The sequence below is a fragment of the Poeciliopsis prolifica genome, unplaced genomic scaffold (genome assembly GCF_027474105.1).
Source record: "Poeciliopsis prolifica strain line A6 unplaced genomic scaffold, Auburn_PproV2 SCAFFOLD024, whole genome shotgun sequence".
NCBI classification, from domain to species: Eukaryota; Metazoa; Chordata; class Actinopteri; order Cyprinodontiformes; family Poeciliidae; genus Poeciliopsis; species Poeciliopsis prolifica.
Genome location: NW_026562399.1, coordinates 4,989,034 through 5,009,412, shown reverse-complemented (window position 1 = coordinate 5,009,412; position 20,379 = coordinate 4,989,034). Strand labels below are relative to the sequence as shown.

At 49.0% G+C, this 20,379-nt stretch overlaps 3 protein-coding genes across 4 annotated transcripts; 2 read left to right on the top strand and 1 right to left on the bottom strand.

Moving 5' to 3' along the window:
- Nucleotides 1-623: 623 nt before the first annotated feature.
- Nucleotides 624-10,549, top strand: pcf11 (PCF11 cleavage and polyadenylation factor subunit). The gene is given in 18 exon segments (XM_055046780.1): nt 624-989; nt 3,576-3,701; nt 3,825-4,013; nt 4,595-4,819; nt 4,963-5,948; nt 6,061-6,235; nt 6,318-6,630; nt 6,633-6,665; nt 6,746-6,880; nt 7,042-8,297; nt 8,422-8,488; nt 8,563-8,688; nt 8,767-8,896; nt 9,019-9,202; nt 9,353-9,508; nt 9,650-9,742; nt 9,842-9,877; nt 9,962-10,549. Coding segments are annotated over 18 exon segments (4,695 nt in total). The 5' UTR covers nt 624-746; the 3' UTR covers nt 10,184-10,549.
- A 489-nt stretch (nt 10,550-11,038) lies between these two features.
- On the bottom strand, nt 11,039-14,665 carry ccdc90b (coiled-coil domain containing 90B). The gene is made up of 9 exons (XM_055046793.1): nt 14,512-14,665; nt 13,540-13,659; nt 12,673-12,776; nt 12,258-12,359; nt 11,998-12,039; nt 11,855-11,926; nt 11,606-11,659; nt 11,388-11,502; nt 11,039-11,304 (listed from the first exon to the last, which is right to left on the bottom strand). Exons 1-9 carry the CDS (start codon nt 14,561-14,563, stop codon nt 11,249-11,251), a joined length of 717 nt encoding a protein of 238 aa, XP_054902768.1. The 5' UTR covers nt 14,564-14,665; the 3' UTR covers nt 11,039-11,248.
- Nucleotides 14,666-15,546: 881 nt separating this feature from the next.
- On the top strand, nt 15,547-20,230 carry alg8 (ALG8 alpha-1,3-glucosyltransferase). Of its 2 annotated transcripts, none has more exons than XM_055046749.1 (13): nt 15,547-15,658; nt 16,207-16,285; nt 16,363-16,556; nt 17,238-17,347; nt 17,464-17,531; nt 17,600-17,726; nt 17,802-17,905; nt 17,995-18,115; nt 18,189-18,328; nt 18,400-18,539; nt 18,747-18,844; nt 19,310-19,382; nt 19,561-20,230. In XM_055046749.1, the coding sequence occupies exons 1-13, from the start codon at nt 15,573-15,575 to the stop codon at nt 19,784-19,786; spliced, it is 1,566 nt and encodes a 521-aa protein (XP_054902724.1). In that variant the 5' UTR covers nt 15,547-15,572; the 3' UTR covers nt 19,787-20,230. The 2 variants fall into 2 exon arrangements, with proteins under 2 accessions (XP_054902724.1, XP_054902725.1); XM_055046750.1 differs by having other exon boundaries at nt 15,559-15,699.
- The last annotated feature ends 149 nt before the right edge of the window (nt 20,231-20,379 follow it).

The window sequence follows — 20,379 nt, the reverse complement described above, 5'->3', positions numbered from 1 at the left end:
TTAAAAACTAAAATAACTTATTTTTCTGCAGATATTTGTCACAAAATTCCATTCTTAAATTATTGAACTTTTTTTTTCTTTTGCCTATCTACTTTAAACATTTTATTTCACTTCCATTTATTGTAATACAAAAATATTTAAAGTTTTCAGTTATTTTCTGTCTTCTTGCTTTTTATTTAGTATTTTTTTCTTTTTGAAGATATTTGTTTCAATATATCTTTAGAGGAAGTAGCATTAATTTCTTGATTTTATGTTCCGGTTTTGTGTCATCTTTTAAAATTCATTAGTTTTTATTATTATTATTATTAATACTTTAATGACTATGTTACTATACTTACTGTTACACTCATATTGAACATATTTAATGTTTAATGAGGCCTCCCCCTATCAAGGTCCACGCGCTAGTCGCATGCGCTTACGTCGGCCAATCGTCTAAGGCGGCCGTTTCTTACACAACTGTTAAGCTCCTTCACTCCGATTGGCTTCTTTGTGTGTTTGTTATTCTTTTGAACCAACAGAAATCCAAAGCCCGGGAAGCACTGCGTGTTCTCAACCAATGAGGCACCGTGACGTCACTGTAACTACAAGTGAATTTCATGTGACGTCTGAGGCCTGTAGCTCAAGTCGCCATTTTCTTGCCATCGAAAACCAACCGAGAAGACCCAACTGACGGCGACGGAAAAATACCGTCGAGTTGGGCCATAGTTCTTCATGGTTGTCGGCCCAACCGTTATCTCGATGAATTAATGGACTGTCTGCTGCTACGTAGTAATGCTATTGGTCCGGCTGCTGTAGCTTGGTTCGGGTGTGGAAGCAGGAAGATGGAGGACCAGGCGGCCCGGGAAGACGCCTGCAGGGAGTACCAGTCCTCGCTGGAGGACCTGACGTTCAACAGCAAGCCGCACATCAACATGCTCACCATCCTGGCCGAAGAGAACATCCAGTTCGCCAAGGATATCGTGGCTATTATTGAAGCTCAAATCAGCAAGGTTTTTATGATCATAGCATACTTTATTATCAGTTTGTGTATGTGGGTCAAACATGGCGGTGTTGTGGTTAGCGGCGCTCTTTGGAGGCCCAGCAGAACCTCCAGCTTCTTTGTACGGAAGCAGCTCAGTCAGGCTGTCTGAATAAACCTCTGGTCCTCCGGCTAGCTCGATGTGGTCCTGGCTTCAACAGAAAGCCGCCTTATTTATTTTTTAATAACATTTTACGGTTACAGAAGTTTCTTAAACAAAAACAGACGTTAGTAGTAAGTGGTTCTAACCGGTTCCAGGTCCATTCTGACTTCAAAGTTCGGTTTCAACCATCTACTTTCTAAGTTGTTTCAAACAGGAAGTGATTAATTTCCATGTGGCAACACCAAGAAACTAAGAGGTCAGAGGTAACAGGAAGTGGCAATGAAGGCCTCCATAGGCGGACTGTAATCCTAGAGACATGAGAGAAAAAGGTCATATAGACTTTATCATTATTATACATTATGGTCATTTATGAACACAACTGAGTAAAGTAACAATATGTCAACTTATTGTTCTTAAACAGTATTATCAAAGACATTACTAAATGTTACATATAAATGTTTTTGGTAAACAGATGATTTTATTCCTGAGTAACATATTAAAATTTCTGCTTTAATATTTAAAATTATGTAATCAGACGGACAAATAAAGACTTAATAAAAGTTTCTAAATGACCTTTTTCAATATTAAACTAATACAGCAGCTAATGTTTATATATTAGAGCAGGGTACAGTAGTTATATATAAATATAATATACATTTTTCCTGTATGTTTAAATGATTTTCATCAGAATGAGCAGATAGAAAATAGCAAAGCTGGTTTAGAAACAAGAGGTCTCACTCTGAGTTTGTCTGGTGTATTCTGGGTAAAACATGTTTGTTTTGTTATACTTTAATATTAATATTCAAGTAAAAGTTACTGAAGTAAATGTTATTAGTTGCTGCAGTGAGCAGCTGCTCTCTGGTGTCAATAAGCTGCTAACGAGGCTCAGATAGAAACCTGACTGACAAGGCAGATTATCGACAACCTAAATTCTTAATAAACCAACAATGAACAAAGTTGGGATCCTGTTGGACCCTAAAATCTGAAACCAATCTAAAGTTAACTGGTCAGATTCGGATGAGGTTCTGGTCCGAATGGATTTAACGGATCAGAAGGTGATCCGTTGAACCAACAGCTTAGGTTCACTAATGATTAATTCAAGAAACAAAAATCTTAGCTTTGCCAGTAGTAAACTGCTTAAAAGCATAAAATATATTAGCAAAACCTCAACAAAAACAATTTGTGGAAGCTATTACTCCACCCATAAACATAAAACAATGAAGCTAATCCTAAACTGCTAAACATAAAAATATTGCAGAAATTGCTAAATACATTCAAAATTATCAGATGCTTCTGCTACACACAAATACTAACTTTTCACTACTAACTACAGAAAATATACTAGCAGAAGCTAACGTTAACCAAAAATTAATGGAAATGCAAAACACAGAAAAAAATTAGACAGGTTGGATGTCTTCAGTGTCTGGTTGCCTGGCAACGAGTTCTGCTGCTCAGGTCCAACATCGCGGTTCTGTTCTGGTTAAAGTAACATTACAAAATAGACAGATCCAGATCTGAGTAAGAACTGAAATCAATGTGTTTGCTGATTGGCCCCGGGGCCTCGCTGGTTTGAACCCCTCTACTGGGACCAGTTTGGTTCTGAGGTTGTTTACTGGTTTTCTGTTTGCTGTATATTTTTATAAACATTGTAAAATATGCTCCAGAATGTGGATGATGTCAATATTTCCGAGCAGACCTTGGTTCTGAATGTCAGTGATAGTGACAGGTTAGAACCCTGGCGGTGGTTCTGATTGAGCCGGACCACATCCTGCCCCCCCCCCCAGTGTTTGATTCGTCTGCATGAATGAATGAATTCACTCGTTCATCTGGATTTTCTCTATTTTCCTGGAATGTGACTGCTGGTTAAACATGTTGATAATAAAATCTGTGAAATGTGCTTTTTGTCATTTTTTCTTTGTGGGTTTGACTCTGGTCTGTGTGGCTCTGAGCGCTGCAGAGCTTAAATCTGGGTTCATAACTGAAAGTTAAGGTTCAAAACCCGAAAGGGTAAAAACAAACCAAGCAGAGCGCGCCATCGCCTGGGTAACGTACAAAGAGGGCCAGCGCCAGCAGGGGCCCTCTTTGGAGGTAAACGCTGTCCCTGGACCGACGCCCCAGATCGCTATGACGACGGATTACCACCACAACACTTGCAATCAGAACCGACTGAAGATCTCGGTCTTGAATCTTTTTGGACTTTTTGTTCGTGAAAGAAGAACCAAACCATGGAGGCTGTTTTTAAAAAAAATTTTTTTTTTTTTTTTGTCTTCTGTTTTTTTAATTCAGATTTTTTAAAGTGGATTTTGCTTGGGAACTTTGTGGGTTTTTTTGTTGTTTTTTTAATATATTTTTTTTGTTCATTTGTTTTTTTTTAATTATTTTTATTAATTTGTTCTGAAATGTTGTGTAACCCCTGCTGTTGTCTAAACTTGTTGAGTTCTCTTATCGCTCCAGGCGCCGGCCGCTGAGAAGCTCCCAGTTTTGTACTTAGTGGACTCCATAGTGAAGAACGTTGGAGGAGAGTACCTTGCAGTGTTTGCTAAAAACCTAATCGCTTCATTTATTTGTGTCTTTGAAAAGGTAAAGTCCCACTAGCTGCCGTGTCTTTAAGTTCCGCCCACATGGCGTCCTGCTGTTGCTTGTTGGTTGTGGGCTGAGGCGGGCTGTGGCCAAGGCACCCAGCGCTCTGTGCTCTGTGTGTAGGTGGATGAGAACACCAGGAAGAGCCTGTTCAAGCTACGCTCCACCTGGGACGACGTCTTCCCGCTCAAGAAGCTGTACGCCCTGGACGTCCGGGTCAACTCCCTGGACCCGGCCTGGCCTATCAAGCTGCTGCCGCACAACTTCAACTCCACCTCCAGCATCCATGTCAATCCCAGGTTCCTCAAGCAGGTGGGTATGATGCTGGGGCAACGCGGTCTTCCACCGCAGGAACCAGCAGACCTCTGATCTCTGCTGGTTCTGGACCGAGAACGTTTTCAAAGACACGATCCTACCCAGGGCTCCTTTCCAGGTCCTACTGTAAATATGTCAAAATCAGACAAAACTAACCTAATGTAACTTCATAACAAGTTATAGGAGCTTGTTTTGAGTCAATAACTACTGGCAGATTTCTTCACATGCATGAAATTTTCCCATGTTGTAAGTGAAGAAATGTGCCATAATTTTATAAGACTAAAAATGTTAATATCTTGTTGAAAAGTTACTTTTATATCAGACGTTTGAAGTAGACTTGGGCATTTATTATAGGATTCATTGTGAAAATAATTCTGATCAGAACTGGATCAGAACCAATCTGACCAGTTTCTCAGTGGGAAACGATTAAGAACGAAGCATTTTGGATCAGGAAATGTTTTGTCTTCCTCCCCTGATGACGGAGTTTAGATCTGATGGTTCTTCTGGGCCCAAAATGTTTTATTCCAGCTTTAACCTCCTGGTTTAATAACGTCTGATCTTCCTCTTCCTGCTTGCAGCCTGAAGAGAAGGCCCAAACGCAGCCGGTCCCGGCCAAACCGGCGCCAGTGGCCCCAGCACCCCCTCCCCCTCCCTTGCCGGTCCCCCAGACACCGCCGGCCGGGCTGACCCAAGAGCAGCTGATCCGGCAGCAGCTGCTGGCCAAGCAAAAGCAGCTGCTGGAGCTGCAGCAGAAGAAGATCGAACTGGAGCTGGAGCAGACGAAGGCCCAGCTGGCAGGACAGGTCCGCTTATGGTTCTGAACCTCAGAGTTCTGGGTTTGGTTCTGAACCTCAGACTGGACCAGAGTCTGGATCCAGTTCTGGTTCTGATGTCTGTAAGCCAAGTTTGGTGTGTGAAAGCTAACTGAGTGTTTGTGTGTCTGCAGGGTGGCTTGGTCATGCCACCACCTATCGGGTCAGTTCCGCCCGAGTCAAGCCCCTCTCAGAGACCGGGTCAGCAAGTTCCTCCCCCCATCCGGCCCTGGATCCCCCCACAGCCTCCTGCCGACCCCAAGCTGTCCACCAGAGACCCCCGTCTGAATCGCAGCGGACCTCCTGCCGCGCCTCAGCCGGCCTTGAAGCGGCAAAGCCCTCACCCACCCGGGGGGTCGGTGGCCCCCACAGAGAAGAGGGCACCAGAGAAACCCCCCCGGCAGGACAAAGGCCGGACGCCCAGGAAGGACCCGCCAGAGGAGAAGCTGAAGTCCAAGTCACCGTCTCCGCTGGCCAGAGGCCCGCAGAGCAGGAGCAAAGAGGCAGAGACGGAGACGCCCAAACCCGCCGAGGCCCCGAGGAAGGACCCCAGGCTCAAGAAGCGTCTGCCGGAGAAGCCGGCCGAGGCGAAGGACGAAGAGCTGAAGGAGAAGAAGCGCTGCATGGACAAGAAGGAGCGGGACGATGCTCCGCGGAGAACCGAGCTACCCAGGTCCAACAAGACCAAGCCTCTGAATGGCCTGGCACCCAAACATGATCATCCAGAGCCTGCCGACAAGCCTGACCCAAAAGCCGGCGCAGCCACCGCCCGGAGGAAGCGCACACACTCCCGGTCCCGCTCACGATCCCCCGCCACCTCCCCCAAGAGGAAGGACCGCCGCTCGCCCAAGAGCCATGCCCACAGTGGCTCCCTGTCGCCGTCCCACAAGGCCGGGAAACCTCGGAGGGCCCGTGGTGACGACACCACCCACGGCAAGCCGGGCCGAGATGACCGGCCAGGCGCCAAGAAGGCCCAGTCGGACAGCAGGAGGTCCAAAAGGGTACAGGAGGAGCGCCGCTCTGAATCCAGGGACTCCCACTCCCCACGAGGTCACGACGGGGTCAAGGAGGCCAAGGAGTCATTGCATCGCTGGAGGAGTGGCTGGGAGGAGAATAAACAGTGAGTCCGGCTCAGAAAGCCGACACGTTTACTTCTTCTGGCATCAGTTGTTGTTTCTGAAACATGCACCCTCCACTGGGAAGGAGTAAATGTGTACTGTCTGGTTTCACAGCACGAAGCAACCTGAGGACTCCCACACCAAGTCTGGGCCACCCCGACACAAACCCCATGGCACCCCGACCCGGCCTGGCACCCCCAGGAACCAGAAGATACGCCTCAGCGTGGACGCCAACCTGCAGATTCCTGAAGTCCTCAACTCTGCCTCCAAGAAGGACCTGCTGAGGAGGGTGCGTTCAGGAACACGTGGACCTCTCAGCTTCCTGTCTCCGTCTGTTGTTGTTATAGTAATAGCGGTGTGTGTGTCTGCAGGCCAGCAAGCGTTTGGAGAGCGGAGAGATTTCCCAGGAGGACTTCCTGAACATGGCACATCAGATCAAACACTTCTTCCAGTACCAAGAGGAGAAGCAGCAGCAGCGCTCGGAGACCTGGGACGAGTCCGGAGACTTCTCCATGAAGAAGTCATCCATTCCCCGCCCCCATGACGCAATGGACGCAGCTGAGCTGACCTACTACGAGCACAAGTCCAAGCTGAGGAAGACTCAGGTGAACCACAGAGTCACAGGCGACGAAGGTCACGAGACTCCAGATGACGTTGGGGAGCAGAGACCGGGAGAGAAACTGGGAGAAGGAGCGGTGGACACACGTACGGACGTCCAGGTGAGCTGGGGAACACCTGGGAAAACCCGGACATGCTGCTCTCCTATTGCACAGTAGCTGATGCTTCTGCTAACCTGCAGGTGAACGGAGGAGCAAGGAGCGTGAGGAGGCGCGGACCCCACAGGCCCCCATGGTTGAGGATTATAACCACGGGAAGGAGTTCCCTAAGCTGAAGGGGCTCCGCTTCCGCAGGAGGGACCGCCCTGGAGATTCCAGTAAGTCCAGGCCAGAGGTCAAGGTTAGGGACCAGATCAGTCTGGATTTCTGGGGTTGTGTGTAGAGCAGCACCTGTGAGTGAGGTGGTGGTGGTGGTGGTGGGGCGGTGTGTTGTGTTCAGGGTGTGCAGAAATCCTCAGCATCCTGTTCTGTCTTGCAGGTGAGCGGGAGTGGACGTCGCCACTGACAGAGCGCCAGCTCTATGATGACGAGCATAAGAGCGGCTATGACGCCCCGCGGAGATACGCCCCCACTGATGCCCGTCGGCAGGACGGGCCCTCACCCGTCACTGGGGGCCGCAGGAACTCCCCAGGGCCCGCCGGTCTGGAGGCTCCTCCCCCTCGATTTGAGCGAGAGCGCCTGTCGCCTCTGCATCAGAAAGACTCTGCGGACATGAGTCCGGTCCCTCGCTTTGAAAGTCCCAATAGTGAGCACTCTGATGAGGGGCCCCTGGATGCCCCCATTCCTCACCTCACCAGCCTGAAGGGGCCACACCGCGGAGGGCCTCCGTCTGGGGTCCGACATAGCGACTCCCCAGGACACACGCCACCCCATGAAGGAGGCCATGCCTCCTCGCGCTACAGTGGCCCTGGGCACATGGGTCCCTCCAGACCGCACCGGCCTGGGTGGTATGAAGGCAGTGGCCCCGGCCGCTTTGAGGAGCCACAGTTTGAGGGCCCCCACCACCCAGGACCCAGCAGATTCGAGGGCCCGGCGCTCCATAATATGGCAGAGAGGACTGAGGGCTCTAGGCCCTGTGAGGGGCCCCACATGGTCATGCGAGGAGGAGGAGATGGGCCGTTCGATGGGGCCCCACAAGGCCCCAGCAGGTTTGGAGGCCCTGTGGGCCAGCAGCAGCCAGTCAGGTTTGAGGGACAGATGGGGGGGCCCGGTCACTTGGAGGGACCCATGCAGCGTTTCGATGGGCCGGGGCCCTTCAACAACATGGGTCCTGGCCCAATGGGCTTCCAGCAGCAGCGGCCCCTCCACTTTGAGGGCCCCACTAACCAAATGGCTCCAATGAGATTTGACGGCCCCAGTCGCTTCGAAGGCCCCGGACCAGGCCCCAGGTTTGATCTGCCTGGGGGCCCCCACCAGGCAGGACCTCATCAACCTGGGCCCCCACGCTTTGACTATGCTCCTGGCCAGCAGGGTCCACCCAGGTTCCCCCCCCAGCACAACATCCAGCTGCCCATGCAGCCTATGGCCCCGCCCCTCTACGACAACCCTATGGGCCCCCAGCAGAGCTTCGGCATGGCCCCCCAGCGGTTCCCAGAACCCATGAACCCTCAGTTCACCCCCGGCCCCAACATGATGCCGGCAGCAAACTTCAACATGCAGCCGGTCCCCTTCAGCCAGCCGGGCCCCGGGCCCTTCTACAACCCTGCGGCTCCTGCCATCAGCATGCAGCAGCCGGTGAGTCTGCTTCCTGTTCCCCTCTACTTCCTGTTCCCCTCGGCTTCCTTGTCCAATCAGTATTCTTTACTCTCTGTCTGCTGGGCTCATCCTGCTGGTTCTGACCCGGTTCTCCTCCCTCCAGGTGTCCATGATGGGGAACCTGAACCAGCCCTTCCTGCCTCAGAACCCAGTGCCTTTCGGACAGCAGGGTACGTATTCAAAGCTCGGAGCTCTGTGTGAGAACAGAGAGCGATGTCGGGTCTAACAGATGTTGTGTCTGCAGCTGCGCAGGCGGCTCCTGCAGAGAACCACTTCGGTCAGCTGGACGTCAACGACCTTCTGTCCAAACTCATCTTCAACGGCATCATCAAGCCACCGTCGCAGGCAGAGTCCTCGCAGACCGCCAGCGGTCAGTAACCCAATCACACGTTGCCGCCGCCACTGCCCCACTCCAACGCTTCACACCGTCTGGTTTGTTTTCTTTCAGAGGCGTCGTCCACGACAACCGCCCCAACGATTGCTGTAGCAGTGGAGGAGGAGGAAGAGGAGGAGCCAGAAGTGGAGGAGGATGAAGACCTGCCGGACCTGACCAGCTTCAGCATCGACAGCATGAAGCAGTGAGTCACAGATGTTACACTGACCCATCTTCGGCGTTCCTATGGTTCCTGAATGCAGCAAAAATGAACCAGGATCTGGTTGAGTTTGCTCCTATATTCTGACCTATGACCCCATCCTGCAGGCGCTATGAGAGCGTGGTGACCAAGCTGTACTCAGGGAACCAGTGCTGCCTGTGCAGCATGCGCTTCACAGCGGCGCAGACCGACCTGTATGCCGACCACCTGGACTGGCACTTCAGGCAGAATCATGCCGGCAAGGTCGCCAGCAAGAAGGTCACACACCGCCGCTGGTACTACAGCCTGACGGTGAGCGTGCACGCACACACACACAGCCACACACACACACACACACACACACACACACACACACACACACACACACACACACACACACACACACACACACACACACACAGCCAACAGCACAGTTCTGACCCGGCTGTCCGCCTCTTCCAGGACTGGATCGAGTTTGAGGAGATCGCCGACCTGGAGGAGCGCGCAAAGAGCCAGTTCTTTGAGAAGGAAAACGAGGAGGAGGTCCAGAAGAACCAGGCGGCCGCCAAGGAGAAGGAGTTCCAGAGCGTCCGCGCCACCAAGGACCAAGTGGGAGAGGTGAGCCAGGCACCTGGGGCAGCACTGAAACACCAGCCTTCTCCTGCTGCTGGGTTTGGGCAGGGCTGCGGCCAGGTTCTGGTCCAGAACCAGCAGGTCTGTGGTGTGGAACCGGTTCTGATGATTTGTTCTTCTCTGCAGTCATGTGAAATCTGCCAGGAGCCATTTGAGACATACTGGGTGGAGGAAGAGGAAGACTGGTTCCTGAAGAACGCTGTCAGAGTGGACGACAAGGTCAGGCCCCGCCCACTTTATAAGGCCCTTTAACAGGCCCCGCCCACTTCAGTCATACACTTTCAGGGTTTCATTCTAACATCTAACATGTCTCAACAGAACTTCCACCCGGCCTGCTTCGAGGACTATAAGAACGTGAGTCCAGTCCGTCTGAGTCCAGCCCTCCTCTTACTCGTCCTTTTTATCATGCTCTCTCTCTCTCCCTCTCTCGTCCCTCAGACGTCGTCCTACCTGGACGCAACGCCATCCCCCAGTCGGCTGCTGGCCGAACACCCGCTGGGCGCCTTTGTCAAGACCGAGGAAGAGGAGTGCGAGACTTCCTGTCAGGTCACTTCCTGTCAGATCAAACAGGAAGTAGAGGCTGACGTCACCGTTTCTGCTCAGGAGGAACCGGGCTCTGAGGCCCCGGCGGACTCGGCCCAGTCCGAGGACACGGCTTGACGTGGCGCCGCTCCTCTTCGTCCCGCCGGGCCGAAGATTTTTACCTCTTGAATACATTTTGGTATTTGGATAGTTGCGGCCGTTTCTGGGCCGCAGTTCTGTTTGCTGCGGTTCTGTTTGCCGCGGTTCTGATCGGTTCTGTTCGCCACGGCTGTAAATGATTTAATTTATACATTAAAGTATTTTTTGGTAACTCTGGTCTGCAGCTGCTGTCTGTTGCCTAGTTACACAGTTTCTGATTTTTGATTGGCTGCTCTGTTGATGAATCATCACAGGTGTTGAAGGTAAGCATCATCTGATCGGACGACGTCTCGTTTGAGGATCTTTTAATTTTGGTTTTTCTTCAATAAACAAGTCTGAAACGTTTTTCTGTGTGAATTCTGGTTCTGATCCGACTTGGTTCTGCTGTTATTTAGGTTCAGTCATTAAAATAAAGCTTCAGTGGACTCAAAACTTTCTGATTTCTTGTTTTCATTCTCATCCATCATCTAACCGAGCCACCCACATCAAAGGGCCTGGAACCCCTCATGGTTCCCAGGAACAAAGTCAAACTTATCCAAATCTACAAAGCTGTTTGGACCACCAGACTCCAGTACCTCAATGGAAGGCATCCTGGTGGGACTGAGGAGGTCTTTGAAGCTCTGGTATTTCTGTTGGTCTTGCTTGTCATAAAGGGTCTCAGACTTTCTTAAATGGTCAAAGCAAATGATGGTCAGTGTAATTTTCAAGTCATGAACTATTACAGTGTAAATCAAATTTGACTGAACAAAGCTCCCCATGAGAACAGTATTCAAAAGCAGAACCACACCTTCCTGGATTGCTCAGCATCAAAAAACCAAGCAGCAGCACAGAAAATAAGTGAAATCAGCTTTTTATTCCACAAGTAGAGATGTGCAGGGTGCCGCCACCAGGGCGGCGACATCCCAACATCACGAAAACACGTCCGACTTCTTCTCTGCATCAGGCTGTAGGAACAACGTAAATAGGCTGAAGATCCGGGTCGTAGCACACTGAGGAAGTGCCAGCTGGTTCTCTGAAACCAGACCTGGTTCTGGTTCTGATCCGTCACCTCCAGAACCGGTAGACTCCCAGAGCAATGGCAAGGCAGGCAAAGATGGTCGCTGTGAAGGAAACGCAGAACGTAAATGTAAAGCAGCACCGTCTCCCGAACCGGAACGGAAACCGGAACCAGAACCTGACCCACCTGCCATGTACCGGATCGTCTCCAGCTTCAGAGACTCCAGCACCATCTTCAGCGACGCCACCTGCAGGTCCATCTTCTTGTTGATCTCCATGTTGTCGTTTTCCAAGTCGGCTTTCTGGAGACACAATGTGATCACATCAGAAAACAGCCAATGAGGAGCCAGTCGGGTGGAACCGCCTACTCCCAGGAGGAACCAATCAGACCTGCCGGTGAGTTACCTTGTGGTAGAACTCTGAGGTCGCCTCCATCAGCTTCTTCTCCTGGTCAGTGAACTGAGACAGAGAGCAACGAGTCCGAGTATCAAAACAAGTCTCGTATCCGAGTGCGTGACCTCAGAGTGTGACCTCTGACCAAGTGTGTGTGACATTAAACCAAGTGTGTGTGTGTGACTGAGTCAAGTCTTTCCTGAGACCAGAGGAATGACTGGACTTGTAGACCTGCTGACTCCAGAATCTCTCCTGACCCACCATGTCAGACGTCCTGCTCCTCTCCAGGTTGATGTCCAGTTTGGTTTCTGCTCTGACTTTCTCGCTCTCCTCCTGAAACCAGACAACCTGTCAGCATCTCCACACAGTCGAGTCAGCGTTGAACTCCTCCGAGTCCTCCTCACCTTCAGTCTGTTCTGCAGCTGCTCCAACTCTCGCTTCATTTTCTGCAGGAACAAAAATGGGAGTTTCTGAACCGCTGACTTCTGATTAGCAGGACCGTTAGCAGGTCTGAACTTCTCTACAATCTTTCATTAGTAGCATGTAAACAATAAAGCAGCACAGAATCAATAAATTCTGCTTTTTTATGACACTATTCCAGAACCAGCACCAAGTTGCCACGAAGGCGGCGGCATGTCATGACAAACACCATCGACGGCGTTACCGTGTTCTCATCCCGCAGGTTGGCGAACTCGCTCTTCTCCAGGATCACCATGTCCTTCCTGATGGAGTCCAGGTGAGCCATGATCTGCTGCACTGCAATCTCCTGCCGAACCACCATGTTATTAAACAATATTATTTCATATTTGTCCTGTTCATCTGTAAGCTGATGTAACAACAACATGAGGTTCTAACCGTGTGAGGATCTGGAGAAAAAATGGAAAGACTTTCTTTTTACACAAACACTTTAAAGTAGTTCAAATGATTTTATTTGTGTGAAAGGAGCTCAGCTATTCGGAAAGAACGCAATGAAGGAAACTTTCCTCAACTTTGAAAGAGCAACTTTTTAAACCTTGCCAACCGTGGCAGCTCAGCGTACCTGCAACTCATTCTGAAAACTCTGAGGTTTGATGTTGTACCTGGTGGGATTTGGTCACCATGTCCTTGTAGACGATGTCCATGTTGGCTGTGGTCAGCGTGACCAGAGCTGAGACGATCAGCTCGGCCTGCCGCTTCTCAAAACCTGCACAAAAAACAAACAAACAAAAAGCTAAAACTGAAAAACAGATTCAAACTAAACCCACAACCAGACTAAAAAAACCATAATAAAAACAAGAGAGAATGAGGAATCCGTACATCCTCATACACAGAGCCAATAAAGACATGATTTTGCTTCCTGTAAAACCATAAATCCCCACAAAGTTCGGCTTCAAACTCATGGACATTTTTTAAATGTATAATAAATTAATTATACTATGCTAAAACATCATAAAACATTGTTAGTATGTCAGATAACAGCAGTATTGTTTAAATATAAAGTCAAGCTAGTGTTTCTAGTTTAAGCTAGCTTTACCAGTGGCTAACTGATTGCTAACACTTAACAGATAACTTTAATTGTCTCAGAAATATGATGAATTTATTCCAAACTTAAGATACAATTTAATTCAACATAACATGGGTAATGGAGAACCAAAATCTGGTTTCAAATGAGGAAGACTGAGATAAAAGGAAAATAATATTGTTTCAGTACAAGCTAACTAGCTTAGCACAGCAAAGGAGGAAGAATGCAAAGTTAAAGCCATTTAAATTATTACAATTGGCAATTTGTTTACATTATTAATAAACTAATAATGAAATGATCTTTGTGTTAGCGCTACCACAGAAGCTAGCAGCCGCTGCCCATTTCGAGCTTCAGCCAATCAGCACCAAGGAAAATGAATATGATTAGAATGAAAATGTGTAATTTGGTAAAAACTGGAACGGATTTCACGGGTCTGGCGGCTCACCGTTCTTCTCCAGTTCCGTCGCCATGGCGTGGGAGTCAAAGGTCAGCTTCCTCTGCTCCAGGGGCGTCAGCTCAACCTTCCTCAGGTCAAAGGTCGCAAACGGAGTTCCCACATGGAAACCTAAAACACACACAGCAAACCTGAAGTCCTGACACAGAACAGGAACTGGATGGAGGTGGCCATGTTCTGGTTCTTGGCCTTAACCTGGGCCGTGTTCTGGTTCTTGGACCAGAACCGGGCCAAGTTTTGGCTCCTGGACCGGACCCAGGCCATGTGCTGGTCCAGGCTTTGTTCTAGTTCCAACCAAAACCATCAGATTTCTGAGCATTTTACTGGAAATGTTGTTGGTTCTGATCCCAGATCAGGAGATGTTCTGGTGTTTTCAACATCCAAGCTCTAAGACTGTAAAGTTCTTACTGTTTGATTTTTGGATGTGACGTTGTCAGCATTAATTACTTTATTGAGCCTTTTATTATTTCTGATTTTACTGACACTTTTGGCACGATCAGTCCTCCGTAGAACAAAGGCCCTTCTACAAACTGTCCACCATGAATGAACGATTCCTGGCAGCGAATCGTTCATTATTTCAGTTCAGTAGTTTAACTTCATTGTTTATGTTGTTGCCGTTGCAACAGTCGATTTTTTATGAAGTCATCAAATCAGAGCTTTTTTTTTCCATCAAATCAGAGCTGCGTACCCCGACGTCAAAACTCCTCACCTTTTCGGAACAAAACTCTGACTTTCCCTAACTTTTCACTCCTTGAGAGAGTGAAAACTGGACATGTTGGACAGAGCAGCTGCCCTGAGGAAGAGGAGGATGAGGGCACACCGGGCACACCCGGCCGCGCCGAACTCTCAGCGACCAATCGGAGATCGAGGAACGTCATCCAGAAACTCTGCGCTGCTCAGTTTGACCCCCTGACTTGTATCACAGATTGCCCCCCGTACTCCACCCTACGTCATGGCGCTCACCTCTCCACGCGCCCAGCCGCCGCGCGACGAGACGCACCAGCAGGGGGTTCATCCCGAAGTGGCCTCGTTCACCTGAACCGGTACCAGCCAAACTTCAGCCGAACTTTACCAAAGCAGCGCGCGCTCAGCGGAAAGACAGCTGACCAGACAGGATCAAGTGGTGGTGCTTTCACAGACCGTCGGATCTCCAACAGTCATGTTGCCGTCATGGACATGGAGCCCTCTAGTGGTGAAAACCAGTGTAGATAAACTACATTTATTGTTCCAGACTTATCCAAGTGACAAAATAGGTAAAATAAAACAATAAAAAGATAACTAACAACCAGAACTTCAGCTTTCACCTCAGATTCTTCTCCAACAACCTCACTCTGCTCAGGATTTTTTATATTTCCTGTTTTATAACATGGTTTAATAAGCTGTAGATATTTTTCCGTTATCATTATTGCCTAAAATAATTTTCTTGAAGTTATTTTATGGAGAACTTTTAATATTGAAAGTTAAAATTTATTTGTAATGTACAAACAAAAATAAACAGTTTAAATATCTTACATATTAATGCAGAATGATCCACTTCTTCAAAACTCCATAAATTAAATTTCTTGTTAAACTTTCGATCCATGTTTATTATGACTGAATGACAAATAAGTCAGATCAAGTCTATGTCACATCGGAATATAATATTAAAAAACATAAAACAGAGTTGATTAAATGGAAAACGTTTGATCAAAATAAAGAACTTAAACTTTGCTAATAAATAATTTTTATTCTAAAGTTCATATCACCCGTTGAACCTGCAGAAATTAATTACAATCCGTCAACTTGATGGTTTTATTTGATTGTAAGAGTGACTTGGTGACATTGAAGGCGTTTCATGACGTCTAAAGTGGCGAAAACGTTGAACGAGATGAAGAGACCGGTGTTACAAAGCGTTAAAGTGGCAACGAGACAGCTGATGTATTTATCAGACCGGAAGCAGGCCGAACCTGGGTGCTGTTATGTCCGAATGTTTGTTGTCAATAAAGTTTCCGCCTTCAACCCGTCCCGCCCCCTGACTGGCTGTCATGGCGGCGCTCGCGCAGGGCTGGGGCTGGTTTACGGCTTTAGCTGTGGGAGTTTCTCTGTTCAAATGTCTCTTCATCAACGCTTAGTGAGTGGAAACAATCCAGCGTGGGCTGCAGCCTTCCCGCGGTACTAATCCGCATCTACGGGTTTGATATTAGCATCAGGCTAACCGGCTGCTAGTAGCAAGCAACCTGCTTCTAAATGTTTAAAATTAAATATCAATGTTTAAAATAATAAATGTGAAGTTTGTTCGAGTTGATCTGAAGGGATAAAATATTACACGATGACTTGTTAATTTAAAAATGATAAAAGTTTATTCTGGGTTAAGTTGACGTGTTTTTTACCTGAAGCAAGAGTCGCTGGTCAGCCGGAAGATGGCGCTGTTTGACTGAAAGAGTCTGAAACCAGTTTAATGTTTGAGAAAAATTAATTTATTGCTTTAATTCGGGTCGGAACGTTTTAAACAGACTTAAATATTATTAATGATAGTTTGTGTTGATAACTGGATTGGACTGAGCCAGAACTATTCTGAACTGACGTTAGTAGAAAAGAAAACACTAGAATCCTAATATGCAGCGTTTTAAAGTTGATTAAAATAACCCAGTCCCAGTTTGATGGTTCTGTTGTGTCCAGTCACTCCACAGACTTTGAGGTCCACAGGAACTGGCTGGCCATCACCCACAGCCTGCCGCTGTCCCGGTGGTACCATGAGGTCAGTCCGTGTTCGGGACCCGGACCGGGCAGAACCCGGACTCCGCCGCTGTCTAACTGCCGCCGCTCTGCCTCCAGAACTCGTCGGAGTGGACGCTGGACTACCCGCCGCTGTTCGCCTGGATGGAGCGTGGCCTCGCGCTGGCGGCGCGCCGCTGGGACGGCGACATGCTGCGGCTGGACAACCTGAATTACGCCAGCCCGGCCACGGTTCTGTTCCAGAGGCTGTCGGTGGTCTGCACCGACCTGCTGTTCATCTACGCGGCCAGAGAGTGAGTCCAGAAGTCCGTAACCATGTCGACTGAATGTTTGCGTGCAGGATGAAGCTCTGAAAATGACCGAGGATCTAAAAAATGCCTCACTACAGGACAGGACTAGAGTTTACTCAGTTCTTGGTTTGGTCGTTTTCTTTGTTTCTACATATTTACTCCAGGAACAGGACAGAGGCTCAGTGTGAAATTAACTGCTTTCCATATTTATCAGTCCAGAAACTGAAGAAAGGTTTCTCCATGTTTATAGTTTTGATTATTACAGAAACTTGCTTCATAAATGAGAAATAATAAGTTATATTTAAAGTTTTCAAAAATAATTTTCAGATTTTGTCACCTTGTAAATGGAAATGGTCTGTGCATCCAGAGTTTCTGACTACAGGCTGGTTCTGATCCAGTTTAGAAGCAGAATCTTAAATCATTCAGATTTATGACCCAAGGACCACACTTTCCTCTGAGCACGTATTTGACTGCAGTGGAGAGAAAAACTCCCCTTGAACAGGAAGAAACCAGCAGAACCTACTTCCTGGTTCTGAACAGTCTCCACTTCCTGCTCTCTCTTGGCTCTCATTGGTCGAGAAATGAGAAATCCCAGATCTGCTTTTTCTGGAGTTCCCGCCGATGTCTGTTGTGAAGGTTCTGGCTCGGGTTCTGTTCCTGAATCGGGTCGGATCTGTCCTTCAGGTGCTGCCGGTGCGTTCGGGTGCAGAAGGCTCCACAGGACGTTCTGAGTCAGCCATCCTTCGTCCTTGCTGTGCTGCTGCTCTGGAACTTCGGCCTCTTCATCGTCGACCGTATCCTTCCTCTGCTGGGGGTCTGGAAGGTTCTGCTCCCTAGAACCCAGGGAGCCAGAACCTGGCGTCCAGGTGATGACATCATCAGAAGTGTTTTCTTTCATGCTTCCTGTCAGACATCCACTTCCAGTACAACGGCTTCCTGTTCGGCTTCCTGCTGCTGTCTGTGGCCAGACACCTACAGGTAGGCTTTTATTTTGAAGGGCCGGCCGTCAGGAGGAAGTGACTAATGGATGGATGTTGTATGCTCAGTCTCGCCACCTGCAGGGGGCGCTGCTGTTCGCAGTGCTGCTCAACCTGAAGCACATCTTCCTGTACGTGGCGCCAGCTTATGGGATCTTTCTGTTGAGGAACTACTGCTTCACCCTGGACCAGCCAGGTCTGGTTCTGGTTCTGGTTCTGGTTCTGGTTCTTGTCCTGGTTCGGACTCCTCATGCTCCCTGTTCTTCTGCAGATGGCTCCATCAAGTGGACCAGCTTTGCTCCATTGCGGTTGCTGGCGCTGGGCGGCATCGTTGTCTCCGTCTTTGCTCTGTCCTTCGGCCCCTTCGTTGCCATGGTGAGTCCTGTCTCATCTTTAGGTCAGACAAGCATCAAACTGCAGAACGAGCTGTTCACACCCGATGATGATGCTGGTGGTGCGTTCAGGGCCAGCTGCCCCAGGTGCTGTCGCGGCTCTTCCCCTTCAGGCGGGGCCTCTGCCACGCCTACTGGGCCCCCAATGCCTGGGCGCTCTACAGCGGCGCTGACAAGGCGCTGGCGGCGCTTGGTGAGGAAGCCGCTCCGCAGACGCTTCCGTGATCCGTCCGACCTGGTCAGAACCGCTCTTTGTTCTCTTCCAGGCGTCCGTCTGAAGCTGCTCCAGGGGGCGGAGCTTCCCCAGGCTGCCATGACAGGGGGGCTGGTCCAGGAGGTCCAGCACGCCGTCCTGCCGTCCGTCCCTCCGGCCGCCACGCTGCTCTGCACGCTGCTAGCCGTCCTGGTGAGTCGGAACCGACCCGGCCCGCCTGCAGCCTCCAGAACTATCCGCTGATACCTTTTTCCTCCCTGCAGCCGGCACTGGTCTCCATCTGGCGCCGTCGCCGTGGCAACCGGGCCTTCCTGCGCTGCCTGCTGCTCTGCGCTCTGGCCTCCTTCCTGTTCGGCTGGCACGTTCACGAGAAAGCCATCCTGCTGGCCGTGCTGCCGCTCAGGTCAGACGTCACCCCGGGGGGCGGAGTCAGCTGGTGGAATGATACTAATCCAGTTATTTTATTTTGAAATGTCTAGAATGTATTATGTCATGACATTTGGGTTTGTGGAGTTTTGTTTTTGTGCTGGAATCTGTCAGCCTGACCTGGCTACCCCAGCGGGGGGCGCTGTTGCCCTGTATTAACCCTCCTGTGTCTGTCGCCCTGCAGCATCCTTGCGGTGGAGAGCAGAGAGGATGCTGGGATCTTCCTGGTCCTATCCACCACTGGACATTATTCCCTGTTCCCGCTGCTCTTCACCCCCACAGGTAAACAGGAAGCTCTCATCACAAAGCTTTATTTTGAAAGGTTTTGATCAGTTTTTGAATTATAAAATATAAAGAGAATAACTCAGCAGCCAGATGTTCTCAAAGCGTGATGACATCACTTCCTGTAGGCCAGCTCATGTTTCCTAGACATTTGAATGTTTTGGTGCAGTAGGTGGAGACCTTTCAGACCGGAGCCCGACAGAGAGTTAAAAGCTCACTGACCTGATAATACTGGTTTCATATTTCTAGTATGAAACCAGTAATCATATCGATCAATAAAATAATCATCAGCTTATTTTCTGATCAATAAACAGGAGAGCCTTATTTTCCGACTTTTCCATCATTAACCTGAGACGTGTCATAATTCAGCAGGATTATTATTATTATTATTTAGATCTGAGTGTTAATAATAATAGTTAATAATAAGAATGGAGGCCATCTGAGTTTCTCCTGCATGTTTTCCAGAGATGATCATCAAGGTGTGTCTGATGCTGATGTTCACCATCTACTCCTTCACTGCCCTGGGAAACCTGCACAGGTAAACACACACCTGGTCTCTCCAGGTAAATACACACCTGGTCTCTCCAGGTGAACACACACCTGGTCTCTCCAGGTAAATACACACCTGGTCTCTCCAGGTAAATACACACCTGGTCTCTCCAGGTGAACACACACCTGGCAGATATCAGAATGTAATCAGATTACCCTCTTCTCAGGTCTCAGGGTTCTCTGCTCCGTCCCATGGAGGTCGCCTACCTGCTGGGGCTGGCTGCCGTGGCGATCACCTGCGAGTTCGTCTTCCCATTGTCACCGTGGCGACAGAAGCTTCCGTTCCTCCCCCTGCTGGCGACCTCTGTGTACTGTGCCGTGGGAGTCAGCTACTCCTTCCTGCGGCTCTACGCCACTCTGCTGCGCAGCAACGACAAACGCAAACAGCTCTGAGGTCACAAGGTCATCAGGGGCTGGGGCTACCTCCCTCCCTCACACACACATGCAGAACTGCTGGGGACCAGAGATCGGACTTACCTGGTTCTGGTTGGAGTTGAGCTGAGACATTAATAATCACCATGACAACAGCCTGAATGGGAAAGGAGGAGGATGAAGACCTGGCAGCAGAACAGACGACTTGTTAAAGACTTGGACTTTGAATAAACGGTTCGTCTCCCTTCAGTGTCTGTTTGACTTCAGTCTAAAGATGAGCATCGACTCGGACTCTTGGTCTTACTGCTGTTCTTCACGCTTTATTTAATGACTTGGATCATCTCAGAACTACATAAACATCTCTGACCTCCGACCTCTCACTGCTTAGCTATCTGCTACAAGGGACCTTCCTGCTGAGAGTATCAAAATAAAAGCACTTCCTGTTCTGCTCATTGAGAAGTTTAACGCGGTTGTTTACTTCCTCCATTTTGATTTGTTCATTGTGATCTCAGCAGCCAGTCAGACGTCTGGTTTTTTTCTGTTATGTGTGGAAATCAGACCATCGTCTGCCTAGTTTTCCAGTCATAGGTTCACTGATCTGTTTCCTTTACAGT

What these genes read in the sequence shown, in the direction of transcription:
- ccdc90b (XM_055046793.1), bottom strand. Translation starts at nt 14,563, where the DNA reads ATGAACCCCCTGCTGGTGCGTCTCGTCGCGCGGCGGCTGGGCGCGTGG. An exon ending in GCGGCTGGGCGCGTGGAGAG is followed by an intron (nt 13,660 to 14,511) that starts GTGAGCGCCATG and finishes TGTGTGTTTTAG; the next exon opens with GTTTCCATGTGGGAACTCCG. An exon ending in GGAGCAGGACGTCTGACATG is followed by an intron (nt 11,660 to 11,854) that starts GTGGGTCAGGAG and finishes TCTCTGTCTCAG; the next exon opens with TTCACTGACCAGGAGAAGAA.
- alg8 (XM_055046749.1), top strand. Translation starts at nt 15,573, where the DNA reads ATGGCGGCGCTCGCGCAGGGCTGGGGCTGGTTTACGGCTTTAGCTGTG. An exon ending in TGTCCCGGTGGTACCATGAG is followed by an intron (nt 16,286 to 16,362) that starts GTCAGTCCGTGT and finishes CTCTGCCTCCAG; the next exon opens with AACTCGTCGGAGTGGACGCT. An exon ending in CAAGGCGCTGGCGGCGCTTG is followed by an intron (nt 18,116 to 18,188) that starts GTGAGGAAGCCG and finishes GTTCTCTTCCAG; the next exon opens with GCGTCCGTCTGAAGCTGCTC.